Source organism: Dromiciops gliroides, chromosome 2 (assembly GCF_019393635.1).
Source record: "Dromiciops gliroides isolate mDroGli1 chromosome 2, mDroGli1.pri, whole genome shotgun sequence".
Taxonomy (NCBI): Eukaryota; Metazoa; Chordata; class Mammalia; order Microbiotheria; family Microbiotheriidae; genus Dromiciops; species Dromiciops gliroides.
Genome location: NC_057862.1, coordinates 678887428 through 678910348, shown reverse-complemented (window position 1 = coordinate 678910348; position 22921 = coordinate 678887428). Strand labels below are relative to the sequence as shown.

General features: G+C 50.6%; 1 protein-coding gene across 2 annotated transcripts in view; it reads left to right on the top strand.

Moving 5' to 3' along the window:
- The window catches only part of FBXO41 (F-box protein 41), a 51947-nt gene that overhangs the window by 9736 nt on the left and 19290 nt on the right, over positions 1-22921 (top strand). The window contains exons 2-11 of one of the 2 annotated variants that reach the window (XM_043985855.1): positions 6287-7328; positions 9444-9654; positions 11620-11693; positions 11964-12319; positions 13132-13373; positions 17263-17378; positions 18197-18349; positions 19254-19349; positions 21438-21556; positions 22094-22252. In XM_043985855.1, the coding sequence (XP_043841790.1) occupies positions 6448-7328; positions 9444-9654; positions 11620-11693; positions 11964-12319; positions 13132-13373; positions 17263-17378; positions 18197-18349; positions 19254-19349; positions 21438-21556; positions 22094-22252 (2407 nt within the window). In that variant the 5' untranslated portion in view covers positions 6287-6447. Of the gene's footprint in view, positions 1-6286; positions 7329-9443; positions 9655-11619; positions 11694-11963; positions 12320-13122; positions 13374-17262; positions 17379-18196; positions 18350-19253; positions 19350-21437; positions 21557-22093; positions 22253-22921 lie in introns of both variants that reach the window. The other variant, XM_043985854.1, reaches the window with a different exon arrangement.

Below are 22921 nucleotides of genomic sequence, written 5' to 3'. Positions count from 1 at the left end.
GAAACCAGATGACCTGAGGAGAGGATCCAGGAGCACACACGTACCACACATCACTATCCGATAGCCATGTTCCAGAGCACTTTCATATAAACTCAATGTTTATCATTTGAATCCTGGCTCTTAGGGAGTAGCCCATGTGTTCATTCATTCAATCAATGGCCAACAAGCATTTGGTAAGCACCTTCTGGGCACTGGGCTGAGGGCTAAGAATACAAACAGTCATCTAGGAATTGCTTACTGGGAATGGAGTAAACTTTAAATGGGGTATGGTGCTTACCCCTTTAGTGGTTATGGTCCAGTAGGTGGCAACGACACAAATAAGACACAGACTGTGATATATGACATTCCACACTAAGCATGTTAGAGGCCACTCTGTAAGAATGAAGATACTCCTCTGTAAGGATTTTGGCTAGGCAGTTCTTACCAACAGGGGAAAATCAGGGAAAGCTTCCTGTAGGAGGTGGCATCTGAGGTGGACTTTAAAGACTGGGTGTTGAGCCAGAGGAAGGAGAAGGAAAGAAGCTTTTACTAGACACCTACTAGTGCCAGACTCCATGCTAAGCACTTGACATCTATTATCTCATTTGATTTAGCAAGTGAAAGGAGAGAGGCAAGGCATTGCTCACCCCCGGGAAGGGTATGAATCGAGAAGTGGGACAGCAGAGGATGACAGTTCGTGGGACAGGGCCCCAGGCATCTGGACTTGACTCACTAGATGACAGTCACCAAAGCTTGTTGGGCAGGAGAGCGACATGACCAGATCTCATTCTACCCTCGCTTTAGATTTGGAAGTGACCTTCTCAGTCAGGTCATCTTAATCTGGAGTAGGTGATTCTGTGGTTTTTTTAAATGTTTTGATATTTTTGTATTTTAATATAGTTGCTTTCCTTTGTAATCCTGTGGATTTTATCTTGTGCATTTACGGATATTCTGAGGAGGGTCCTTGGGCTTCACCAGATGGCCAAAAGGCCATCCCTGATCTAGATCATCTAGGGGCAGCTAGGGGGCTCCAGGGTGCACAGAGCACTGGGTCTGGAGTCAGGAGTCAGGAGTCAGGAAAATTCATCTTCCTGAGTTCAAATCTGGCCCTGGACACTCCCTAGCTGTGTGACCCTGGGCAAGTCACTTAACCCTGTTTATCTCAGTTTCCTCATCTATAAAATGAGCTAGAGAAGGAAATGGCAAACCACTCCAGTATCTTGGCCAAGAAAAATCCCAAATAGGGTCACAAATAGTTAGATGTGACTGGAAACAACTGAACAAAAGATAATCTCTTCCCCCCCCCCTTTGTTTTATAAAGGAGGAAACTGAGGCCCAATAGGAGTGAAACAAGTTGCCCAAAGTCATTCAGGGAGGGAATGGCACAACTGGGATTTGAACTAGGCCCCTTTCACTCCAAATCCATCCATTTTTCTAGTGAAAGATGAGTCTGGAGGCAGCAAGGTGAAGGGAGATGTCAGGAAAACCTGGAAGGAGACCCTCTCTGGGCCCCATAGGTCAGGATTAGAGCAGGAGGTGGGAGTCACAGGAAGGCCAACTTCAGCTCCATGGGAGAAAAGAGTTTTCTCACCATTACTGCCATCCAACAATAGGATTGGCCGCGTTACTGAGTTCTCTGTCACTGGAGGTGTTGATTCTGTGGAGGTGGTGTCCCCGGCTGTCCCCAATGCCTAGAATGCATTCCCACAGCACCTCCCCCAGTGGGAACCACGGCCATCCCTCGAGGGCTGAGCTCAGCAGACACCTCCCTGGATGGGGGAGCGGGATTAGGCTGGTTATTAAAGTGTCCCACCCCCAGCCCTCACCCCAATCACTGGGACCCTGTGAACACAATGTCTCCCCTCCTGGAGGAGGTTCTATTTTTTATTTATATCGCCAGCATCTGGTGTACATTAAGCACAGAATGTGCTCACCTGCTTCCCCAATTTCCTCTGGGGTTTTGACGCTATCTCCCCTTCGAACCCATCACTCTTTATTTGTTTGATTGCTTGTTTGTGTGAAGGTTATATCACCTAGTGGAAGGTAAGATCCCTGAAGGTAGGGACTATTTATATTTATGTCTTTGGTGCTTAGCCCTATACCTCAAGCATAATCTGTTTTTGTTCAGTCCTTTCATTTCAGTGATCCCATTTGGGGGTTTCTTGACCAGATACAGGACTGGTTTGCTATTTCCTTCTGCAGCTCTTTTTTTTTTTTTACATATAAGGTATTTTATTTTTTCCGTTACATGTAAAGATAGTTCTCAACTTTTGTTTATACAAGCTTTACAATTTCAGATTTTTCTCCCTCCCTCCCCTCCCTCCCCCCCTCCCCTAGACAGCAGGTAATCTGATATAGGTTATATCTATATATCTATATACATATAGATATAGATATATATCTATACACACACACATATATATATATACACATAATAACATTAATCCTATTTCTGCATTAATCCTGTTACAAGAGAAAAAATCAGAGCAGTGATGCAAAACCTCAAAATAGAAAAAAAAAAAACAACAGCACCCAAAACAAAAGAAATAGTATGGTTCAATCAGCATCTATACTCCACAGTTCTTTTTTTTTTTTTCTTGGATTTGGAGATCCTCTTCCATCATGAGTTCCCTGGAACTCTTCTGTACCATTGCATTGGTGAGAAGAATATAGTCCATCACAGTAGGTCAGCACTCAATGTTGATGATACTGTGTACAATGTTCTTCTGGTTCTGCTCATCTCACTCATCATCAGCTCACATAAGACCCTCCAGGTTTCTCTGAACTCCTCCTGCTCATCGTTTCTTACAGCACAATAGTATTCCATTGTATTCATATACCACAACTTGTCCAGCCATTCCCCAATTGATGGGCACCCCCTCAACTTCCAATTCCTTGCCACCACGTAAAGAGTAGCTATAAATATTTTTGTACATGTGGGTCCCTTTCCCCCTTCCATGATCTCTTTGGGAAAAAGACCCAAAAGTGGTATTGCTGGGTCAAAGGGTATGCACAGCTTTATCGCCCTTTGGGCATAATTCCAAATTGTTCTCCAGAATGGTTGGATCATCTGCAGCTCTTTTTACAGATAAAGAAATTGAGGCAAACAGGGTTAAGTGACTTGCCCAAGGTCACACAGTTAGAAAATGTCTGAGTCTGAATTTGAACTCAGATCCTTCGTCCTGATTCCAGGTCTGGTGCTCTATGCACTGTGGCGCCACCTAGAGGTCTCTCAAGAATAGCTGGTGTTTGTTGAATGGATAAGCAATACAGTTCAGAGGAGGAAAAAGAGGTCAGTGGTAATTGACAGGGTGGCCAGGAAGGATTCATAGAGGAAGTGGCATGAGCTGGGCTTTGAAGGTTAGGGTTTGGTTGGACAGAGGAGTGGAAGAAGAGGCTTCTGATGAAAAAAAAGAAGAGGCAGGAAAGTTTAAGGCCTCTTTGAGGAGGCTCTGAGCCAAGGGAGAACAAAAGCTGCGGGGTGGTGAGTTGTTGGAAATAAAGATGGAGCTTTAAGATTGGGCTAGGTCCCAAAGAGCCTTGAATGCCAAACTAAAGAATATAATCTTGTTCTGATGAGTAACGGTGAGCCAAAGGAAGTTTTTGGTCATGGGAGTCTCATGATAAAAAATATAACTGACTTTTATATAGTGCATTAAAATGACAAAACCTTTTCTATACGGGATCTCACCTGAGCCTCCCCACAACCCTCTAGGGGGCACAGTGGGTAACATGCTGGAGTTGGAGTCGGGAAGACCTGAGTTTGAATCCTGTTTCACAAAGTCCCTCAGTGGTCCTGAGTAATCGCTTAACTTAACCTCAGTTTTCTTATCTGTAAAATGGAATGATGATGGCATCCACCTCCCAGGGTCATCACGAGGCTCAGGTGAGATCATTTACATCTGAAGTACCATATGGATGTTAACTTATTATTGTCTCCATCTTACGGATGAGGGCCCCAAAAAGCAGTGCATTTAGAGTCAAAGGACCTGGGTTTGAATCCTACCTCTTTGCCCCCACCCTTTTCCTCTCTGTGCCTCAGTGTCCTCATATGTAAAATGAAGAGGTTAGACCTGGTGGCCTCTAATGTTGCTTCTATATCTCGGATCCTTTGAAAGAAAAGAAGGGAGGGGGAACCAAAGATGACTCTGAGATCAAGCCTGGGGAAGGAAGAGAGTGGTAGGAAGTCAGCCCTAGGAGTTTCTTTGAGGAGCGGGGAGACCTTCAGAAAAAGGACTTTAGCATTCAGAGGGGCCTTAGAGGTCATCTGATTCAAACTTTCCATTATGCCAAGGGGGAAACTGAGGCCCAGAGAGGTCAATACACTTCCCAAGGTCACACAGCCAGTCAGTAAATGAACCATGGCCTCATGTGGCCCAGAACCTACCTGGTTAGAGATGTTTCCACTTCAGTGGGCTACTCCCTGAGCAAGAGTTTGGTTTTAGATAATGCTGACTTTGAGGTCATGCCAGGGGACATTTTCACTCTCCAGGCGACAGAAGTTCGTCAGTATGGGCCTGGAGATGAGGTTTTTGCAACAACACTGTGAGAGAATTGGTATTATTCTTTCCCTTTTGTTGATAAAGTGGTTAGGTGAATTAATTGCTCAGTTGCACAGAGCACCAGGCCTGGAGTCAGGAAGACCTGAGTTCAAATCCAGCCACAGATACTTACTAGCTGTGTGACCCTGAGTGAGTCACTTAACCAAGTTTGTTTTGGTTTCCTCATCTGGAAAATGAGCCAGAGAAGGAAATGGCAAACACTCCAGTATCTTTGCCAAGAAGACCCCAAATGGGGTCACAAAGAGTCAGACACAACCGAATAGCTTCCTCCCTCCAGGTCTAGCACACTATCTAGCACACTACCGTGTCTCTATAGTATACATCATATATGTATGCACATATAGACACGCATATGTGTTGTGCACATGCCTTCCCATCTTGGAGCCTCATCCTGGCATTTAGGGAAGGAAAGGACCTTAGAAATCATGTCTCCAAAGAACTTCGGTAATCACATACAGATGGGGATGAGAGAGAGACAAGATGCTGATGAAGGAGACTAAGTCTTAGTCAGAGAGCTGGGAGGAGAGCTTGCCAGGAAGGAGGCGCTGGCTGATAGCTGCAACAGGTCGATGCCACAGAGGGGCAGAGGATGCAGGCAGAGAAAGGGCCCTTGAATGAGGAGATGGTTAATGAATGAATGACCTTGGAGAGAGTGGGCCAGACTGCAGGGTGGGGAGTGGCGCAGAGAGGAAGAGATTCTCCACCACAGAGGTTTCCCAGGGTATGGGGTGAGGAGGCAGGCGGTGAAAGGAAGGACAGAGGTGGGGTGGGTGGGGAGGGTGAGGGTGCAGCTATGGGGCAGGGGAGGAATGGGGGATGTGTTTGGCAGGCTGGGGGAGAGAGGGAACCCTGGGAGGACAGCTGCTCAGGCAGCCACGGCTCTCCTGGGCTAGGAGATGGGGAAGTGGGGACAGGAAGCCCTTGGTGGAAAAAAAAAAAGAATGGGATACAGATGTGGAAGGAATGCCCAATTTTGAGCCAGAGGGCCTGGGTTCGAATTCTCGTTCTGCCACTTCCTTAGTGGTCTTAGACAAGTTGTTTTGCCTCTAACTCCGGGCCTCAGTTTCCTCAATTTAAAATGAGGGACTGGATGCCCACAAAGGTCTCTTCCATCTCTAAACTGATGGTCTTGTGGACTCAGGATACCTGGAACAGGAACAGAGTGCCGCGAGCACCTGGGCTCAAATCCCACCCTGATACTTTGTAGCTGTGTAACCTTGGATTAGTCACTGTCTGCCCCAGTTTCCTCATCTGTAAAATGGGGTAACAGCAGCAGCTACCTTAACAGGGTTAAGGGAAGGTCATCTACATATACGGTTTTGCACACCTTACAGGGACCCAGAGAGTGGCCACCCTGCTAAGCCTCTGTCTAAGCCTATCCCCAGGAGGCCAGTCCTCGGAGCCTCAGCCACTGGCTGGGGGCTCAGAGCCTGTTTTCTACCCTTCAGAAGGAGCCTGAAGGCCCAGGTTCATTCCTAGGGACCTTCCCAGAGGAAATTCTCTGTTGGATCTTCCTGGGGCAGGGGTGATGGGGGACACCCCCCATGGAGGTAAGCCCTAGAAACCCCATCCCCCTCCACATTCCTTTCCCCCTTTCTTTGAAGGGGGTATCACTTCAGCAGGAACCGCTTCTCAGAGAGGCTGTCAGGAGCCTTGTGCCCCCCCCTCAGCCCCGTGTAGAAGGGTGAGAGATAAAGGAGGAAGGGGCAACATGGACGTGCTAATCTTGGTCTCTTCTCTTCCAGGGTCTCTCCCCTACAGCTGGCCTGATGCCCTATACCTGCCTGGCCCTTCCTGGTGGGGCTCCCCAGCCTCCGGCCATGAACTTGCCCTGAGCCAGCCCCGCCCCTCGGGCTGACGGGGCGGGGCTGCTGGGCAGAGGGGCCCCCCTGTGAGGGTCGGGGTCATGGCCTCTCTAGACCTGCCTTACCGTTGCCCCCGCTGTGGGGAGCACAAGCGTTTTCGGAGTCTGTCCTCCCTGAGAGCCCACCTAGAGTACAGCCACACCTACGAGACCCTCTACATCCTCTCTAAGACCAACAGCATCTGTGACGCAGCTGCTGCTGCGGCCGCTGCAGTCTTCCCCCTGGCACCCGATCCCACCGCCATGTTGGCCGTGCCTGGTGCCCGCCGGGATGTCTTTGAGAGCACATCCTTCCAAGGCAAAGAGCAGGGGGTGGGACCCCCAGCCCAAGCTGCCCACCACCTGCACCACCACCACCACCACCCCCCTCTCGCTCGATTCCCCGGAGACTTGGTCCCTGCAGGAGTCTCCTGTGAGGACCTGGGCGAGCCTAGCCTTGTGCCCACCACGACCCGCTATGCCCTGCGGGAGATCGAGATCCCACTGGGTGAACTGTTTGCCCGGAAATCGGTGGCCTCTTCGGCATCATCCACGCCACCCCCTGGCCCAGGCCCCGGCCCCAGCCAGGCCTCTGCCTCCCCAGCCTCTCCATCCCCAGCGGACATGGCCTATGAAGAAGGCCTGGCCCGGCTCAAGATCCGGGCCCTGGAGAAACTGGAAGTGGACAAAAGACTGGAGCGTCTGAGCGAGGAGGTTGAGCAAAAGATCGCGGGGCAGGTGGGCCGGCTACAGGCCGAGCTGGAGCGGAAGGCGGCCGAGCTGGAGAAGGCCAGGCAGGAGAGTGCCCGGCTTGGCCGGGAGAAGGAGGAGCTGGAGGAGCGTGCCACCGAGCTCTCCCGCCAGGTGGACGTCAGCGTGGAGCTGCTGGCCTCGCTGAAGCAGGACCTGGTGCGCAAGGAGCAGGAGCTGACCAGGAAGCAGCAGTGAGTGAGCGCCACCTTTTACAAGGCTGACTGGCCTCATGTGTGCCTGTGTGTGCCTGCATGACTGACCGGGTGGGTGCCGTACCTCCCCAGAAACGTGCCTGGGCTCAGAGATGGGGCTGGACCTAATAAGGAGAAATTGAGGAGAGAGGTAATCACTGTCCATCGACAAGCATTAATGAAGCACCTACTGTATGCCAGGCATGGCGCTTAGCGCTGTAGAGATAAAGAAAGGCAAAACCAGCCCCTGCCCTCAGGGAGTCCCCAGTCTAGTGAGAGGAGACAGCCTGTGAAGCAATAGGTGCATACAAAGTATCAACAGAACAGATGGATGGTCATCTCAGAGGGAAGGCATTAGCTTGTCTTTACAGACGATGGGAGTTGAGATGAGTGATGTGCTGGAACGAGAGCTGGGTTCAAATCCTTCCTCTGACACATTGTCACTGTGATGTCGAGCAAGTTGGTTATGCTCTCGAGGTGCCAGGCAATGCCTATAAGGTTAGAAGTTGCCATAGAGGGAGTTTTCCTGGGCAGGGACGAATCTCTGCCCTGGACTGAAAGGCAAGTCTTGTCCCAGGGTTCAAGATTGTCCCAAGTACAGGATCAGGAGGTCTGGGCTATGTGGGAGTTTGTCTGAAGGACCCCTGGGGTTGGGGTGCTGTGATTTTCAGCTGTGGCAAGAGAAGAAGGGCTTGTAGGGCTAAGCCTGGTCAGAACACAGCTAGAGGCCTTGGGTACCACATTTAGAAAGGATGCTGATGAGCCAGGGTCCCGAGGAATGGCACCAAGGAGCCGAAGGCCCCGAGTCCATGGACTCGTCTGCACTTCATTTGGAAGAGACGAGGATATGTGGCTTGGAGGGAAGAAGACTCAGCACTGACAGAGGGGACAGGTGGCCTTCCCCCCCTCGGCCATCAAGCATTTATTAAAGGGATTAGATGGCTCTGACCCCACAGGGTGGAAGCAGGAGTAATGGGGGGAGAGGATGGTGCTAAGAGGCAGGTGCAGGCTGGATGTCAGGAAGAACTTTCTAACAAGAGCTGTCCGAAAATGAGGTGCCCCCCCCCCGGGAGGTGCTTGAACTGAGGAAGGGGTGGGACCGATTGGCCCCTGAAACGGTGCACACGCGTGCGTGTGTGTGTGTGCGTGCGCGCACACGCGCACGCATGTGTACTGTCTCCTCGCTGTCATACCCGCCCCCCAGGGATCTCCTGAGGTCTGAGACATGCAGGGAGCTTGGGCTAGGAGGTGGGGGGACCCAAAGTGAGGGAGTTCTTGGAGGGGGGATCACAGAATCTGGAGGTAGAAGTGACCCTGAGGGCTGCTGAGACCAGCTCATGCCCAAAAGGAATCCCCCCCAGCATACCCTCCCCAGGCTGCCCACCCCACTTGGGAGTAGCTCTCAATGTAGGGAAGCCTTCCCCAACATGGAGCTCAAAGAAACTGACTTCTTGGCCATCCGCCCACCACTCCTCCCATCCTCCTGTGGACTCTGGATTCCTGGGGCCCTTCCTAAACTGTGCCTAGAATTGTTTTTGGTTTTTTTGTTTTTTTTAGTGGGGCAATGAAGGTTAAGTGACTTGCCTGGGGTCATACAGCTAGTAAGTGTCAAGTGTCTGAGGCTGGATTTGAACTCAGGTCCTCCTGAATCCAGGGCCAGTGCTTTATCCACTGCACCACTTAGCTGTGTGCCTAGAATTGAACATGATGTTTCACATGGGGCTGACCGGGGGACCCAGGGGTCACAGGCAATAAAGGCCCATAGAGGTCATAGGTCAAAGTTCACCCCAGAGATGAGGAGAGATTCAGGGGTCACAGGTGAAGGACACAGATGCTGGGCTTCCAAAGGTCAGAAGTGAGGAAACATCTAGGAAACATGGATGAGGAGGTTCCCTGGAGGTGGGGGGTGGGCCATAGGTGAAGGTTCCCCTAAGAGATAAGGAGATATCCAGGGATCACAGGTTAGGGAATCCTTGGGGTTCACACCAGAGGATCATAGAGACAGGGCCTCTAGAGGTCAGAGGTCAGGGGGTTCCCTGGGGGTCACAGCCAACAGGTTCATCTGGGGACAACAGGGGAGCCAGAAGTTGCTGACAGCCTTCCTTCACCCCGCAGGGAGGTGGTTCAAATTGACCAGTTCCTGAAGGAGACGGCCGCCCGGGAGGCCAACGCCAAGGTGCGCCTGCAGCAGTTCATCGAGGAGCTCCTGGACAGAGCGGACCGAGCCGAGAAGCAGCTGCAGATCATCAGCAGCAGCTGTGGCACCACGCCCAACGCCAGCCTGGGCCGCAGCAGCGTGCCTGGGACCAAGGGCGCCAGCAGAATGGTGAGTGCCCAGCCAGCTCCCGGACTCCCAGGCCAGGGCGTGGAGATGCTTCAGAACTATTCCATTCCATGCCTATAAGAATGGGCGCCCAGCAGCACCCCCTGAAGGTCCCCCAGGCCACGACCATCCAGCAGTGCCTGGAATTCCACCATTCAAGTTCAAACAATGCATCAAATACTATCCTCTCCACTTCTAAAATACCAGGGTCCCCAAAGGAAGGAACAAAATAACAGCTAGTCTTTATGTAGCATTTCACAGGTGAGGAAACAGGTCAGGAGAGAGGTTAAGTGACACCCAGGGTCACACAGCCAACATGTATCAGGGGCAGGTCTTGAATTCAGGTTCTCTGGGCTCTGAGACCAGCTCCCTAGCCACTGTGCCCCCTGCCCACTGGTAGTTAGAGCATTTCTGACGGCTTCCATAGCCCGATGGGAGGCTGGCATCTTCCTCCCATCACTGGCTATCTCCTCCAGTGCCTCCTTAGGTGGCAGTGGTCCGGCCGGCCAGGAAAGGCTCCCAGGCCAGACCCATCCATGGGCCTTGGGCCTGTTTCCTGGACACAAGCTGAGAGCAGAGGGGCATCCCCAGGTGCCCATGAAGACCCTCTGTAGCACAGAGGGTTGGGGCCTCCACCGGTGAATGACTTGTCCACCCCCACAAATCAGCAGAGGCTGTGACGGGACGCGCAGGAGGAGAAACGGTGCTGATGGGCTTGGGGCGTCCAGTCCCATCTGGGACCTGCTGACTGTGCCAACATGAGCAGCCAGAGCTGGGAGGGACCTCAGATTTCAGATCTTACAGATGGGGAAACTGAGGGCCAGGGAACTTAGATGACCGGCCCATAGTCATACAGGTTTAAATAAACGGGCTGTCACTAGTTAATGTCAGCGCTAGTAAGGCCTAGAGCTGAGGCTGAATCTGCTGCTGTCGGCCAGAGAGAAGGAAAAGGGTGGGGCTGCAGGCCCTCTGGGACCTCACCTTCCTCTGAGGGGTGGGCAGCCAGCCATAAGAAGGCTCTCCCAGAGGTGCTTTTCCCATGGGCCTCCCGGGGATTCAGTAGCATCTCCCTCTGGTTGGAGCCGCTCCCAGGCTGAGCGGACCAGGCCCATGCGGCCCAGGAAGGGGAAGCTGAAGTCCCTTTGGAGCCTGAACCTGGTCCAGGCCAAGAGCTGGCACCAGAAGAGTTCATTCTGGACTGGGGTCCCCCAGTGGACCCTTGGGGTCCCCATCTCTGGGGTCCTCCCTTCCCTCAAGGATGAGACTGAGCAAGGACCCCCTCAAGGCCCAAGAGCTCAGGACAGTCGGGGAAGGGAGGGTGGAGGAGGGAGGGATGAGGCCGGGAGAGGGGTCAGGAAGGGGACAGGGAATGGGGGAGGGGCAAAGGCAAGGGTGGGCCAATGACACGGGAGAATTTCATGGAGCTCTCTCTGGGTCTGTGTGTCTGTCTTCCTCCTCTTTCCCTCTCCCTCTTTCTCCTCTTCTTCTCTACCATTCCCTCCTTGTACCTTCTCTATCCTTTCCTTTCTCTTCATTCTTCTCTTGGCCATCACTCCTTCCTTCCTCGTTTTTCTCTCCCTTCCTCTCACTTCCCCTTTCTCTCCTTTCCTCCTGTTCCTTCTTTCCTTTCTTCCCTCCCTTTGTCTCTTCCTTCACCCCTTCTCCTCCTCTCTTTCTCTCCCTCCTCTTCTCTCTCTTCCCCCCTCCTCCCTCTCTCCTTTCTTCCCTTTCTCCTTTCCTCTCTCCCTCCTTTCCCTCTTTTCCTTCCTCTCCTTCTCTCCCTCTCTCCTCCCTTTACTCCCTCCACTCTTCCCCAACTCCTCACCTATCCCTCTTCTCCCATTTGATCATCCTCCTCCCTCCCCCTTTCCTCTTCTCTTCTCTCTTGTTCCTCTCCTTCCTCACCCTGCCACGCTCCCTTCTTTTCTCCCGTCCCTCCCAATCCTACCCTCTGCCCCCTCCCCACAGCGGGACCGGCACTCAGGTCCCATCATGCACAACACATACGCCGTGTCTAACCACCGCTCCTCCTCCAGCACAGGGTAAGCTCTTGCAATCCCAGCCCCCCACCCCCCAAGCACCCCTTCCCCATCCTACCCCCACCCAGCTATTCTCCCGGGAAAAGCTGTTGACCTTCCACTCTCCCTTCTTCAGCCATAACGGCAGAGCCTGCACTGACCTGTCTGCTCCTCTCTGATCAATCTGGGAAGGCTTCCTGGAGGAGGGGGAATTTTGGAAGGTTGTGTTAATAGTGGGTCGTCCTTGACTGGGGCTTCCTCAGAAAGCCCCTCCTCACTGCTGCCTCCCCCCAGGGCCTCCAGCCGTGCAAAGGCTGTGTCCCAGAGCTCCGGCTGCTACGACAGTGACACGGCAGACCCGTACCCCTCGGAGGAGGCGGCCATCGGGGACAGCGGGGCTGGAGGACCCGGGGCCCGGGCTGAGGGGGGAGGGGGCTTTGAGAGGCCCCAGGTACCCCGCAGCTCAGGCCTGAGGCGCCAGGCCATCCAGAACTGGCAGAGGAGGCCTCGCCGGCACAGCACAGAGGGTGAAGAGGGAGACGTCTCTGACGTGGGCTCCCGGACCACAGAGTCTGAAGCCGAAGGGCCCTCCGAAGCCTCGGCCTCTGGACCCACGCCACCCCGAGCCCTGAGCAGCTGCCGTCTGTCGGGTGAGTGCCCAGGCCCTCCATTCTTGGGGTTTGGGAGGGGAGAGACAGGGAGACGCCGTCCGCAGCCTAATGTCCTTTCCTCCCCTGACCCTCGGCACCACCTTTCCCACAGCAACTCCCTGCGATCCAGGGTACGGGGTAACGAGCCCTTACCGGCTCCCCAGTCAGAGGGTCTTAGTATCCCACCTCTGATGCTCACTGCTTGCGTGACCTTGGGTAAATCGATTCAGTCACGTGGGTCTCAGTTTCCTCATCCGTAAAGTAAGGGGGTTGTACTGGAAGGCGTCTGAGGTCCCTTCTAGCCCCTCCCCCACCCCCAGCAGAGAAGGGAAAACTCACCCGTGTGTGTATATGGCTCAGCTCGTCATAACGTGGGAGTGAAATGACTGTTTCCATTTAACAGAAGGAGGACACTGAGGTCCAGTGGTTTACCCAGGGCCAATGAGAAAGTCAGGGGCAAAACCTATGCTTCTGCCAAAGTAATTTAAGTTCCAGAAGCAGAGGGGAAGCACAGAATAGATCTCTTCAGCCACGTGGCTGAATATTTCTTGGCCCTTGGTGTTCCTTTCTCCCCACCCCTTCCTCTATTTAAAGGTCTATATATGGACAGGATTGGCTCCCCCTACTCCCCAGCTCACTACCCATGCTCTCCAGGGGTGTCCATGGCCCAGCCCCCTCCTCCCCCCAATGCCTGACATGCCCCCCTGTTACTGCCCAGCTCCCCACCACTCCCATCCTTGCCTTCTCCTCCCCTACCCCATGCCTCAGTTTCCCCACCGTGCACCCCGCTGACACTGTGTTAGGTCCTCCAGCCCGCTCTGAAGGGGGCAGCGGGCGGGGCCGGCAGGCTGATGGTGGCAGCCCTTCACGCTCCAACGAAGTCATCAGCCCAGAAATTCTGAAGATGCGCGCAGCCCTCTTCTGCATCTTCACCTACCTGGACACCCGGACCCTCCTGCATGCTGCTGAGGTCTGCAAGGACTGGAGGTTTGTGGCCCGGCATCCCGCTGTCTGGACCCGTGTGCTGCTAGAGAATGCCCGCGTCTGTTCCAAGGTACTCAGCCCTGCCTCCCTCGCCCTTCCATCCTCTGCTCTCCCCTCCTTCCAACCCCTCCCAGCTGGTCACTGCCATCAGCACCATCTCCTTGTAGTTCATGGGACACACAACCACCTTAGTCATGTTACCCATTGGCCAAGACCCTTCAGTGGTTCCTCATCATTCAACTGTTATTAAGCACCTGCTGTGTATAAAACAATGCACTTAGCACTGAAGGGGGAGAGGGAGATACAAAGTTTAGATTCCATTCAAGTCACCATTTATTAAACCCCTATTACATGCAAGGCACTCCACTAGGCTGAATGGTGGTGGGATGAGACACTGACACAGATAACAATAATATCCAATATTTACACGATATTTCTGAAAAAGACAACCAAGCAAACACCTCTCACTTTGGACCCCATGTCTAGTCCCCCATATCTATAAAATACTAGAGGATAATCTTAGCTTACATCAAAGGCGTCCTTGATACAAGGCTTGAGAAATAGACCAGCTTTGGCCAAAAAAAAAATTCCTCCAGTAGACCACATTTTTATGGTAACAGAAAGTACAACATCCCACTGTGACTCAATGCTTCTGGACTATTTTTACAAAAGCACTTGATTCAGTAGAACAAAACATCCCCTTGAAGGTTCTCATACAAGGTGTCTCCCATGGATATGCCAAAATTATACCAGCTTCCTTGAGAGATCTGACAACAAAGATAACTTGGTTCAACCCTCTGACTATTCACATGAGAGGTTATCCAACAAAGTCCCAGTGGACGGAGGGATTCCCAATAGACAGTGACACCCCACAGATGCTCCTGTTTGCAGATGAAATTGCCCTGATTAAATCAATTATAAGAACATGAGATCTGTAATCACTCTGAGAAATTTGACCTAACTATGCACATAGAAAACACCAAGTGGATGAAGAATACCGATTGTCCATGCGTGTTATGTCTAATATGTAGTTGGGTGGACAATCCAACTGGAGCTTGTCTATCAGTCCACGTGCTTTGAATAGAGATGGCACAAGGGTAATGAGACAGACCCTAATTGAAAAGAAGTTGAGCATACCAACCCCTTTACTCCCCCAGTCCGGGTAGTAAGAAGAACGGGCTCTACTTAAAATAGCCGCTAGGGACAGGTAGGCAGTGCAGTGGATAGAGCTCTGGCCCTGGAGTCAGGAGGACCTGAGTTCAAACCCAGCCTCAGGCACTTACTAGCTGTGTGACCCTGGGCAAGTAATTTAACCCCAACTGCCTCCCAAAATAAATGATGTAGCTGCTATGTTGCCCCACCAAGTTCATTTCTGAACTTGGCATTACTACTGGATAAATGGGCTTGACTCCTGCTCTTCAAAGTTCAGCTAATGCCTCACCTGGTAACAAATTCTGTCCTATCCTCCTTTCTCCAGACTTGTAAAGGTTCACTCTTCCAGCCTTTCACACTCCATTATGTCATACCTTTTTGCAATATTCCCTCACCTAAAACCAGGAAAAAATAAACATGCAGAGGCAAAAGACCAGAAGCTCATATTTGCGGCCACGTGGGGACCCAGGCGGGAAGATTATGGTCTGAGGTCTCTCTCCCCACCCAGAGGCTTAAAACATGTATTCCTTTTAATTGCATCCAGGCAGGAAAGAGGCCAAGAGTTGCCCTCTTGGGAGATATTAGCCTGACTCTCAGTTCCAGTTCAGCAGCTAATCAAAAGGATTTTTCTTCACCTTATGGTTAGTGGTCCAGAAAGCAGACATAATACTTAAGCCTGTACCAAAGTTCACATAAAGATTACAGGAACCAAATACTCTGCAAAGGCTAGGATTGACCAAGCCCCTATTACACATGAAATTGAAAAACTTTTACACAAACAAAATTAATGCAACTAAGAAGGGAAGGAGTCAACTAGGAAAAAATGTCTATGTTGCATATCTGTGATAAAGGTGTGATATTAAAGTTATATAGACAACTAACATAAAGTGTCTAGACCACTGGGCTTGGAATCAAGAAGACTCAGCTTCATGAGTTCAAATCTGGGCTCAGACACTTATTAGTTATGTGACCCTGGGCAAATCACTTGACCCTGTTTGCCTCTGTTTCCTCATCTGTAAAATGAGCTGGCAAAGAAAATGGCAAACAATTTAGTATCTATGCCAAGAAAACTCCAAAAGGAGATGGACATGATTGAACAACATTAATTAATTAATTAATATATGAATGAATAAATAAATAAATAACCCCCAAAGCCATCCCCCAATAGATAAGTGGGCAAAGGATATAAACAGTTCTAACCAGAATTGTGGACTTTGGGCAACTACATGAAAGAATGTTCCAAGTCACTAATAACGAGAGAAATACACACTAAAAGAAATCTGGGGGCAGCTAGGTGGCGCAGTGGATAAGGCACCAGCCTTGGATTCAGGAGGACCTGAGTTCAAACCCAGCCTCAGATACTTACTAGCTGTGTGACCCTGGGCAAGTCACTTAACCCCCATTGCCCTGAAAAAAGAAAAAAAAAAAAGAAATCTGAAGTCTCCCCACACACATACTCAGCAAACTGGTAACGATGACAGCAGTTGGAAATAGTCATGTTGGTGGACAGTAAGTAGATCCAACCATTCCAGAAAGCAATTTGGAATTGTGCCAAGGAAGGACTAAAAGTCAGTCCCCTTTGACCCAGAGATTCTACCACTAGGCATGGGCACACTCCAAGGAGGTCACTCATGTAAAGAAAAGACCCATATCCTTCAGAATATTTATAGCAACAATTTTCATGGTAGCAGAGAAATGGAAGCAAAGTAGACATGCATCCACTGAGGAAGGGCTGAATAAGTTGTGGCCCATTAATGTCATGGAATGTTACTACCCTGTAAGAAATGATGACTGATGAAGACAGAAGCATGGGAAGACTTAGATGAACTGATGCAAGAAAAGGCAGCAGGGCTAGGGAGGCAACACATGCAATGACTTCAGTAACATGGTTGTAGGAAGAGGAACCACAGATCAAGTGAGACTGGAGGCTGTTAAATGATAATGACCAAGCTTGTTCCCAAAGAAAAAGAAGAAAAGTCAGCTTCCCTCGGTTCTTTGCAGAGGTGGGGCACTGTGGGTGTGGAATGCTATAGATGATACCAGACCTTTTTGCTGGATTATTAGTTTGGCTGAACAGGTTTTGTTTTTTGTTTTCTGGGGGGGGGGGGGCTTGCTTTTTGAAAATTCTTTGTCGTGAGAAATGGATCTCTGCAGGTCGATAGGACAGTGGACAGAACGCTGAGTCTGGGGTCAAGAAGAGCTGAGTTTAAATTCAACCTCAGATGCTTACTAGCTGTGTGACCCTACAACAGTCACTTAATCTCCTATCTGCCTCAGTTTCCCCCTCTGTGAAATGGGGATAATAACAGTTGTTGTGAGGATCTAATGAGATAATAGTCACAAAGTGCTCAGTACATAGTAAGTGATCAGGAAATGCTTCTTCCATAGTTCCCTCCATGAGGGAGAAGGGAAGAGGAAACAGTGGGAAGTCTAGATCTTGTAAAAACAAAAGATATCCATAAAACTAAAAAAGAAAAAAAGACCTTCTCCCTGTTCTCGGAGGCCCAGCATGATCCCCACCACCTCCCCTTGTCTCTCCTTTCTCCATCCTCTATATGGGGGCCATTGGGCTTTTCTGCACGGTCTCTCTTGTTCTCCATCTCCTGTGTGGGAGGAAGGCCCCTCTCTCCAACTAGACCTTGCAGTTGACAACTTCTTTGTACACCCAGGGCTGAGCGCACAGTAGGTGCTTCATCAGCCTTTTGGGATAGGTTGATTTTCCAGCCTTCCTCTGCCTTCCCTCTCTGGGTGTCTCCAGGGCAGGTGCCCCGGTGCCCTCTCACGTGCCTCCCCTTCTCCCCTCCCAGTTCCTGGCGATGCTGTCCCAGTGGTGCACTCAGACACATTCACTGACTCTGCAGAACCTGAAGCCCAGGCAGCGGGGAAAGAAGGAGGGCAAGGAGGAATACCTGAGGAGCACGAGGTGGGGGAGCATGAGGGCTGGGGACGGGACGGGTAGGAGGCCAGACTGGGATCTAGAGGCCAGACCCAGGAGGTCCATGGACAAGCCAGATTATGGTGGAATTAGGCAGGGGTGGGGGGAGTGCCACATCTTTGGTCTAATCCAACCAAGCATTTATTAAGCACTTAGTGTGTACCAGGAACTAGGCTAAGTCTACAAAAACCAAAACGTGTCACTACTCTTACATTATACTGGGAGGATAGAATATGGAAGTCAAAAAGAACTGAGTTCAAATCTTGCTGGCTGTGTGACCCTGAGCAAGTCACTTTAGTTCTCCCTCAGCCTCAGTTTCTTCATTTGAAACATGGGGACACTAATGGCATCTACATGATAGGACTTTTGGGGAGACCAAATGAATAATATATGTAAAGTGCTTTGTAACCTAAGTGCTAGATAAATGCTAGCTGTTATTATTAGAAATGAGGAAACGGTGACTTACCCAAGTTCACACAGGTCACATCTGTTAGAGAATGGATTTGAACAGGTGCAGAGTCAGCATCCTCTCCACGTTGCCTCCTCTGGGCCTTGGTTTGCCCATCTCCAACATGCTGACCTCTACCATCCCCACCAGATCAAAATCCATGAGTGAATAATTTCCTTCCAACAAAATGTAAGCTCCTTGAGGGTAGGAATGGCTTTTTTTGTTTATTTGTTTATTCCTTGTATTCCCAATACCTTGTACATCTTAGAGACGTAATAAATGCTTGTTGGACTAGACAATAGAATTGGTGTCAGGACACTGTTGGGTGGCCTCCTGACCTCGTGGCTACTATTCCCAGGGGGTGCCTGGAAGCCGGCCTAGAGTCTTTACTGAAAGCTGCCGGCGGGAACCTGCTGATTCTGCGCATCTCCCACTGCCCCAATGTCCTCACGGACCGCTCCCTCTGGCTAGCCAGTTGCTACTGCCGGGCCCTGCAAGCTGTCACCTACAGGTGAGTCTGATGATGGGCAATGCCTGGGGTTGGGGTGGAGGGGGCATAGGGGTGATCCCACAAGGCAAAGGAGGATGCCTCACCCCCAAATCTCTCCAAAGCCACCCCCAAATATCATTTGGTTACTAAGGTTCTCTGGTCTCTATTGCCCCTAAGAAGCATTCTCTGACCCCCTGGTCCAAGATGACCACTGGTTTACGCCACTATTTCAGTGGCATAGTGAGAGGCAGTGGGTATAGAGGCAGGGACACTGGACACTTATCAGCTGTGTGACCTTGGAGAGGTGGCTTAACCTCTCAGGACCTCAGCTTCTGCATCTGTGAAATAGAGATGATAATACATACACAGCTTTCTTCATAGGAGTGTGATGAGAAAAGCTCTTTGAAAATGTTAATACATCCTGGATTCAGGAGGACCTGAGTTCAAATCCAACCTCAGACATTTGACACTTACTAGCTGTGTGACCCTGGGCAAGTCACTTAACCCCAATTGCCTCACCAAAAAAAAAAAAAGAAAAGAAAAGAAAGAAAGAAAATGTTAATGCACACACCCCTTCCCTCCCTCCCTCCCTTCTTGGCAGAGGTGGGGGACTGTGGGTATGGAATGCTGCATTTACAGTCAGACTCAACTGCTGTGTTTGATAGTTTTGCCAAATTGTTTTCAAATTTTGCATATTCTGTGTTACACGGAGATGACTCGCTGGGGAGGGGGAGGGATATATTTCGAAAAGAAGGTCATATAAAAACAAAAGATGTGATTGACATTTTTAAAAGAGAAACCCTCCTTGCACTGTGTGGCCTCCACAGAGGGAGGCAGGCAGAAGGGCTGGGTGAAGGCAGCCTTGGCCATGGAGCACCCAGGAGTGGTCAGAAGTGGGCCCTCACTCCGGTTCTCTTCCCAACAGGAGTGCCACAGATCCCGTAGGCCATGAAGTCATTTGGGCCCTGGGGGCCGGCTGCAGGGAGATCATTTCTCTCCAGGTGGCCCCTCTTCACCCCTGGTGAGTAGGCCCAGGGGCTGCTGGGGGGTGGGCACCTGATCCAGAAAGCCCCAAGGTGAGGCACTCAAACACAGGGGAGAGGGCAGGCAGCTCAGGCACAGAGCATAAACACCCGAGTCTTGGCTCCACATGTTGGAGCAGCCGTGCTTGTATAACACACTGATCCCTCCTCTGAGCCTTAGTTTCCTCAGCTGTAAAAGGAGTGATTTGGACCCAATGAGCCCTAAGGTCCCTCCAAGCTCTTATTCCTATCATTGCACAAGTCAGCACATCCCTGAGCCTTAGATCCATCATCCAAAAGATGGGCACAGTATCATTCAACACGACCCCCTTAACAGGGTGGCCATGAGGACCAAGCAATCTTGTTTATGAAATGCTTTGTAATCACAAATTACCTCTCTCCTCTCAGCTTAAAAACAAATTTACTGATGGAAAGATCATGAAATTGAAACAATACAGCATGGTGTAATAGATAGAAGATAGATAGATAGACAGACAGACAGACATAGAGATAGATAGACATAGAGATAGACAGATGATAGATAAAAAGACAGATCGATTGACAGATAGATGATACATAGATAGATTGATTGATAGATAGACATAGATGATAGACGGAGGGAGAGAGAGAGATAGACAGACAGATAAACAGACAGATAGATACAGATAGATAGACATAGAGATAGATAGATGATAGATGGATAGATGCATGATAGGTAGATGATAGACACACATATATGTATTATTTCGTGTATATAGTATAGCATTTAATATGTATAGTTTAGTATCTAGTGTGGAGTATATAAAAATAGAATAACCAAACTTGGCCCCAAAGAAGAGACATGAGGAGGCACCTCTCCTTGCTTCTCTGCAGAGGTGGGGGACGATGGATGTGGAATGCTACATATGTCAGTCTTTTTTATGCATTGGTTGGTTTTACCACTGTTTTTCCCCTCTTCCTCCATTCCAGTGGATCAATGAGTGAATATTTATTAAGTGCCTTTGTTATCCAGGCACTGTGCTAAGCACTGTAACAGACTCTCTGAGAAGGGAGAGGTGAAGGGCTACATTGGGAAATGCAGGTGACAGAAAAGCAAAGGTATCAATAGCTGTCATTGACACTTTGTTTCCCATGACTCTTCAAGAGAGCAGACACATGCTAACATCAACAGGGGAGTGGCGACCAGGGAGGGATGCTTTGGCTTAGCACGTTTCAAGGATAGGGAGGAGACTCAGAGGAAATAGATTGATTTGCCCTTTTCAGTGGCAGTAGTCATTAGATTGTGGTCTCAGAAATAGAAAGTGGCTGGGAGGGAAGGATGGGATAGAGAGGGGGAAAAGTACCCCTGGTGAGGAGATGTCCAGGGAGTAAAGTGAAGCATGGTTGGCACCTGCCTGGATATTGGAGGTGACTGAGGTCTTCCCTTGTCAGGAAGGCATGGCTCTTGGCAGGGCTGGAGGGTGGGGCAGAGAGGAAGGGGGTGAAGTCCTGCCTTCACAGGGCCCCCTAATCTAGAACAGGAGAGAGTGGGGCAAGGAGGTGAGGTCGTATGCAAGAGGGAAGAAAGGCCTTCGCCATCCTGGGTGTCCTTCCCAAGGAGGACACCAACATTTATCAGGATGCACCTCAAACCTCAGTACCCAGAACTAACCACGGCTCTACATGAAGTCTGCCGAGGGCAGAGCACAGTGGGACTGTCACCTCCCGATGTGGGGAAGCTCTGCTCCCTCTCGATGCAGCCCACAATTCTGTTAGGTTTTCTGGCCTCCCCATCCCACGGCTGACAGGTCCCATTAAGGCTCCAAGCCTCCAAAGCCGCTAAATCTAAGGACCACTGAGGAGTTAATGGGGACAAAGACAAGGAGACTATGCAGGATTAATGATGAACTTTGGCACAGACTGAAGAAGCAGCAGCCATCATGGGGAGGCATGGTGGGATAGGTCAATCTAGGAAGCCTTTCTGGAAGAGGAGGCATAGGAGTCATCGCCAGATTAGGGGCTTGGGTTGAGGACATTGGGTACTTCCAGTGGCCATTCTGACCTCTCTCCTTGCTCCCCACTTTTGCTCCCCCCACCCTGTCTTCTAGCCAGCAGCCCACACGCTTCAGTAACCGGTGCCTGCAGATGATAGGACGGTGTTGGCCCCACCTAAGGGCCCTGGGTGTGGGAGGAGCCGGCTGTGGTGTGCAGGGCCTGGCATCACTTGGTGAGTCCCCCACCGAGGGGAGAGCAGAAGTCCTTATTCTTGTGGGAGGGAGGGGGACTTTCCTGGGGGCCCCTTCCCCTGAGTTATTCCCCTCAGGAAGCCAGATGATCCATGCCTCCAGCCGGGGGCAGGGGGGCCACAACTTGGGAAAGAGGGAGGATCTGGTGGGGACCAAGGAGCAGGACCCAGAATTGAGCAGGGGATAACCCAGGGTCTACCCTTAGAGAGGAAGGGGTGAGGGCATGAAGACTGAGGTTGTGACTTAGCAAGATTGAAGGGAGGCTAAGAAAAGTCCCCTAGGGTTTTTAGTGGTTCGTTTCCAGGGGTTGGGGTGAGGGGAATCCATTCTAGTTGCAGGGAAATAATGGGAACCCTCTCACTGAGGCTGGAGATTGGCTTAGCCAAGGAAGGGAGGCTGTGGGTCAGGTGAAATCTGGGGACTGTCTCTCCTTAATGGGGAAGCATGGCTGGCCAGAAGACCGAGGAAGTTACGACCCAGCCCTGATCTTCCCTCCGTTTCCCTCTACCCACCTCTAGCTCGGAACTGCATGAGGCTTCAGGTGCTGGAGCTGGACCACGTGGCAGAGATAACCCAGGAGGTGGCCGCTGAGGTCTGCAGAGAGGGGCTGAAAGGCCTGGAGATGCTGGTGCTCACAGCTACCCCAGTCACCCCGAAGGCCCTGCTGCATTTCAACAGTGAGTCACCCGAGGAGCCAAGGGGATGCCTCACAGTCAACATGCCCCACCATGCTTGGTCTTGTCCTGTCATGGCTCATGTGTCAATCACATGCCAACATAACCAATTACTGTGTTGAGGGGGACTCTAGGAGGAAATCAGTGGGGACTAGGGCTGATGGGGAATTAGGTTTTTATTGAGTTTCAATTCTGGGGTTCTTATCTCCACATGTCAGAGCTTTGCACATGGAGTGTGCTTTGTAAGTGTTTGATGGGTGAATGGATGGGTTAATGAATGGTGGGATGGATGGATGGTTGGATTAATGAGTAGAGGGATAGAGTGATTAATGAATGGAGGGATGGATGGATGGATGGATTAATGAGTGGAAGTAAGGATGGATAGGTGGATTCATGAATGGAAAGAGATGAGTGGATAGATCCATGAATAGAGGGAAGGGTTGGGTGATTGTATTAATGAATAGAAGCTTGGCTGGGTTGATTAATGAATGACTAGAGTGATAGATGGATTAATGAATGGAGGGATGGATGAGTGGATGGATTTATGAATGAATGAAGGGAAGGATGGATCGATGAATGGATGGTTGGATGGATTAATGAACAGAAGAAAAGATGAAAAAATGCATAGTTTGCTAGTCCTCTGTTAGTCCAGGGGAAAATCCCCCACTCTTC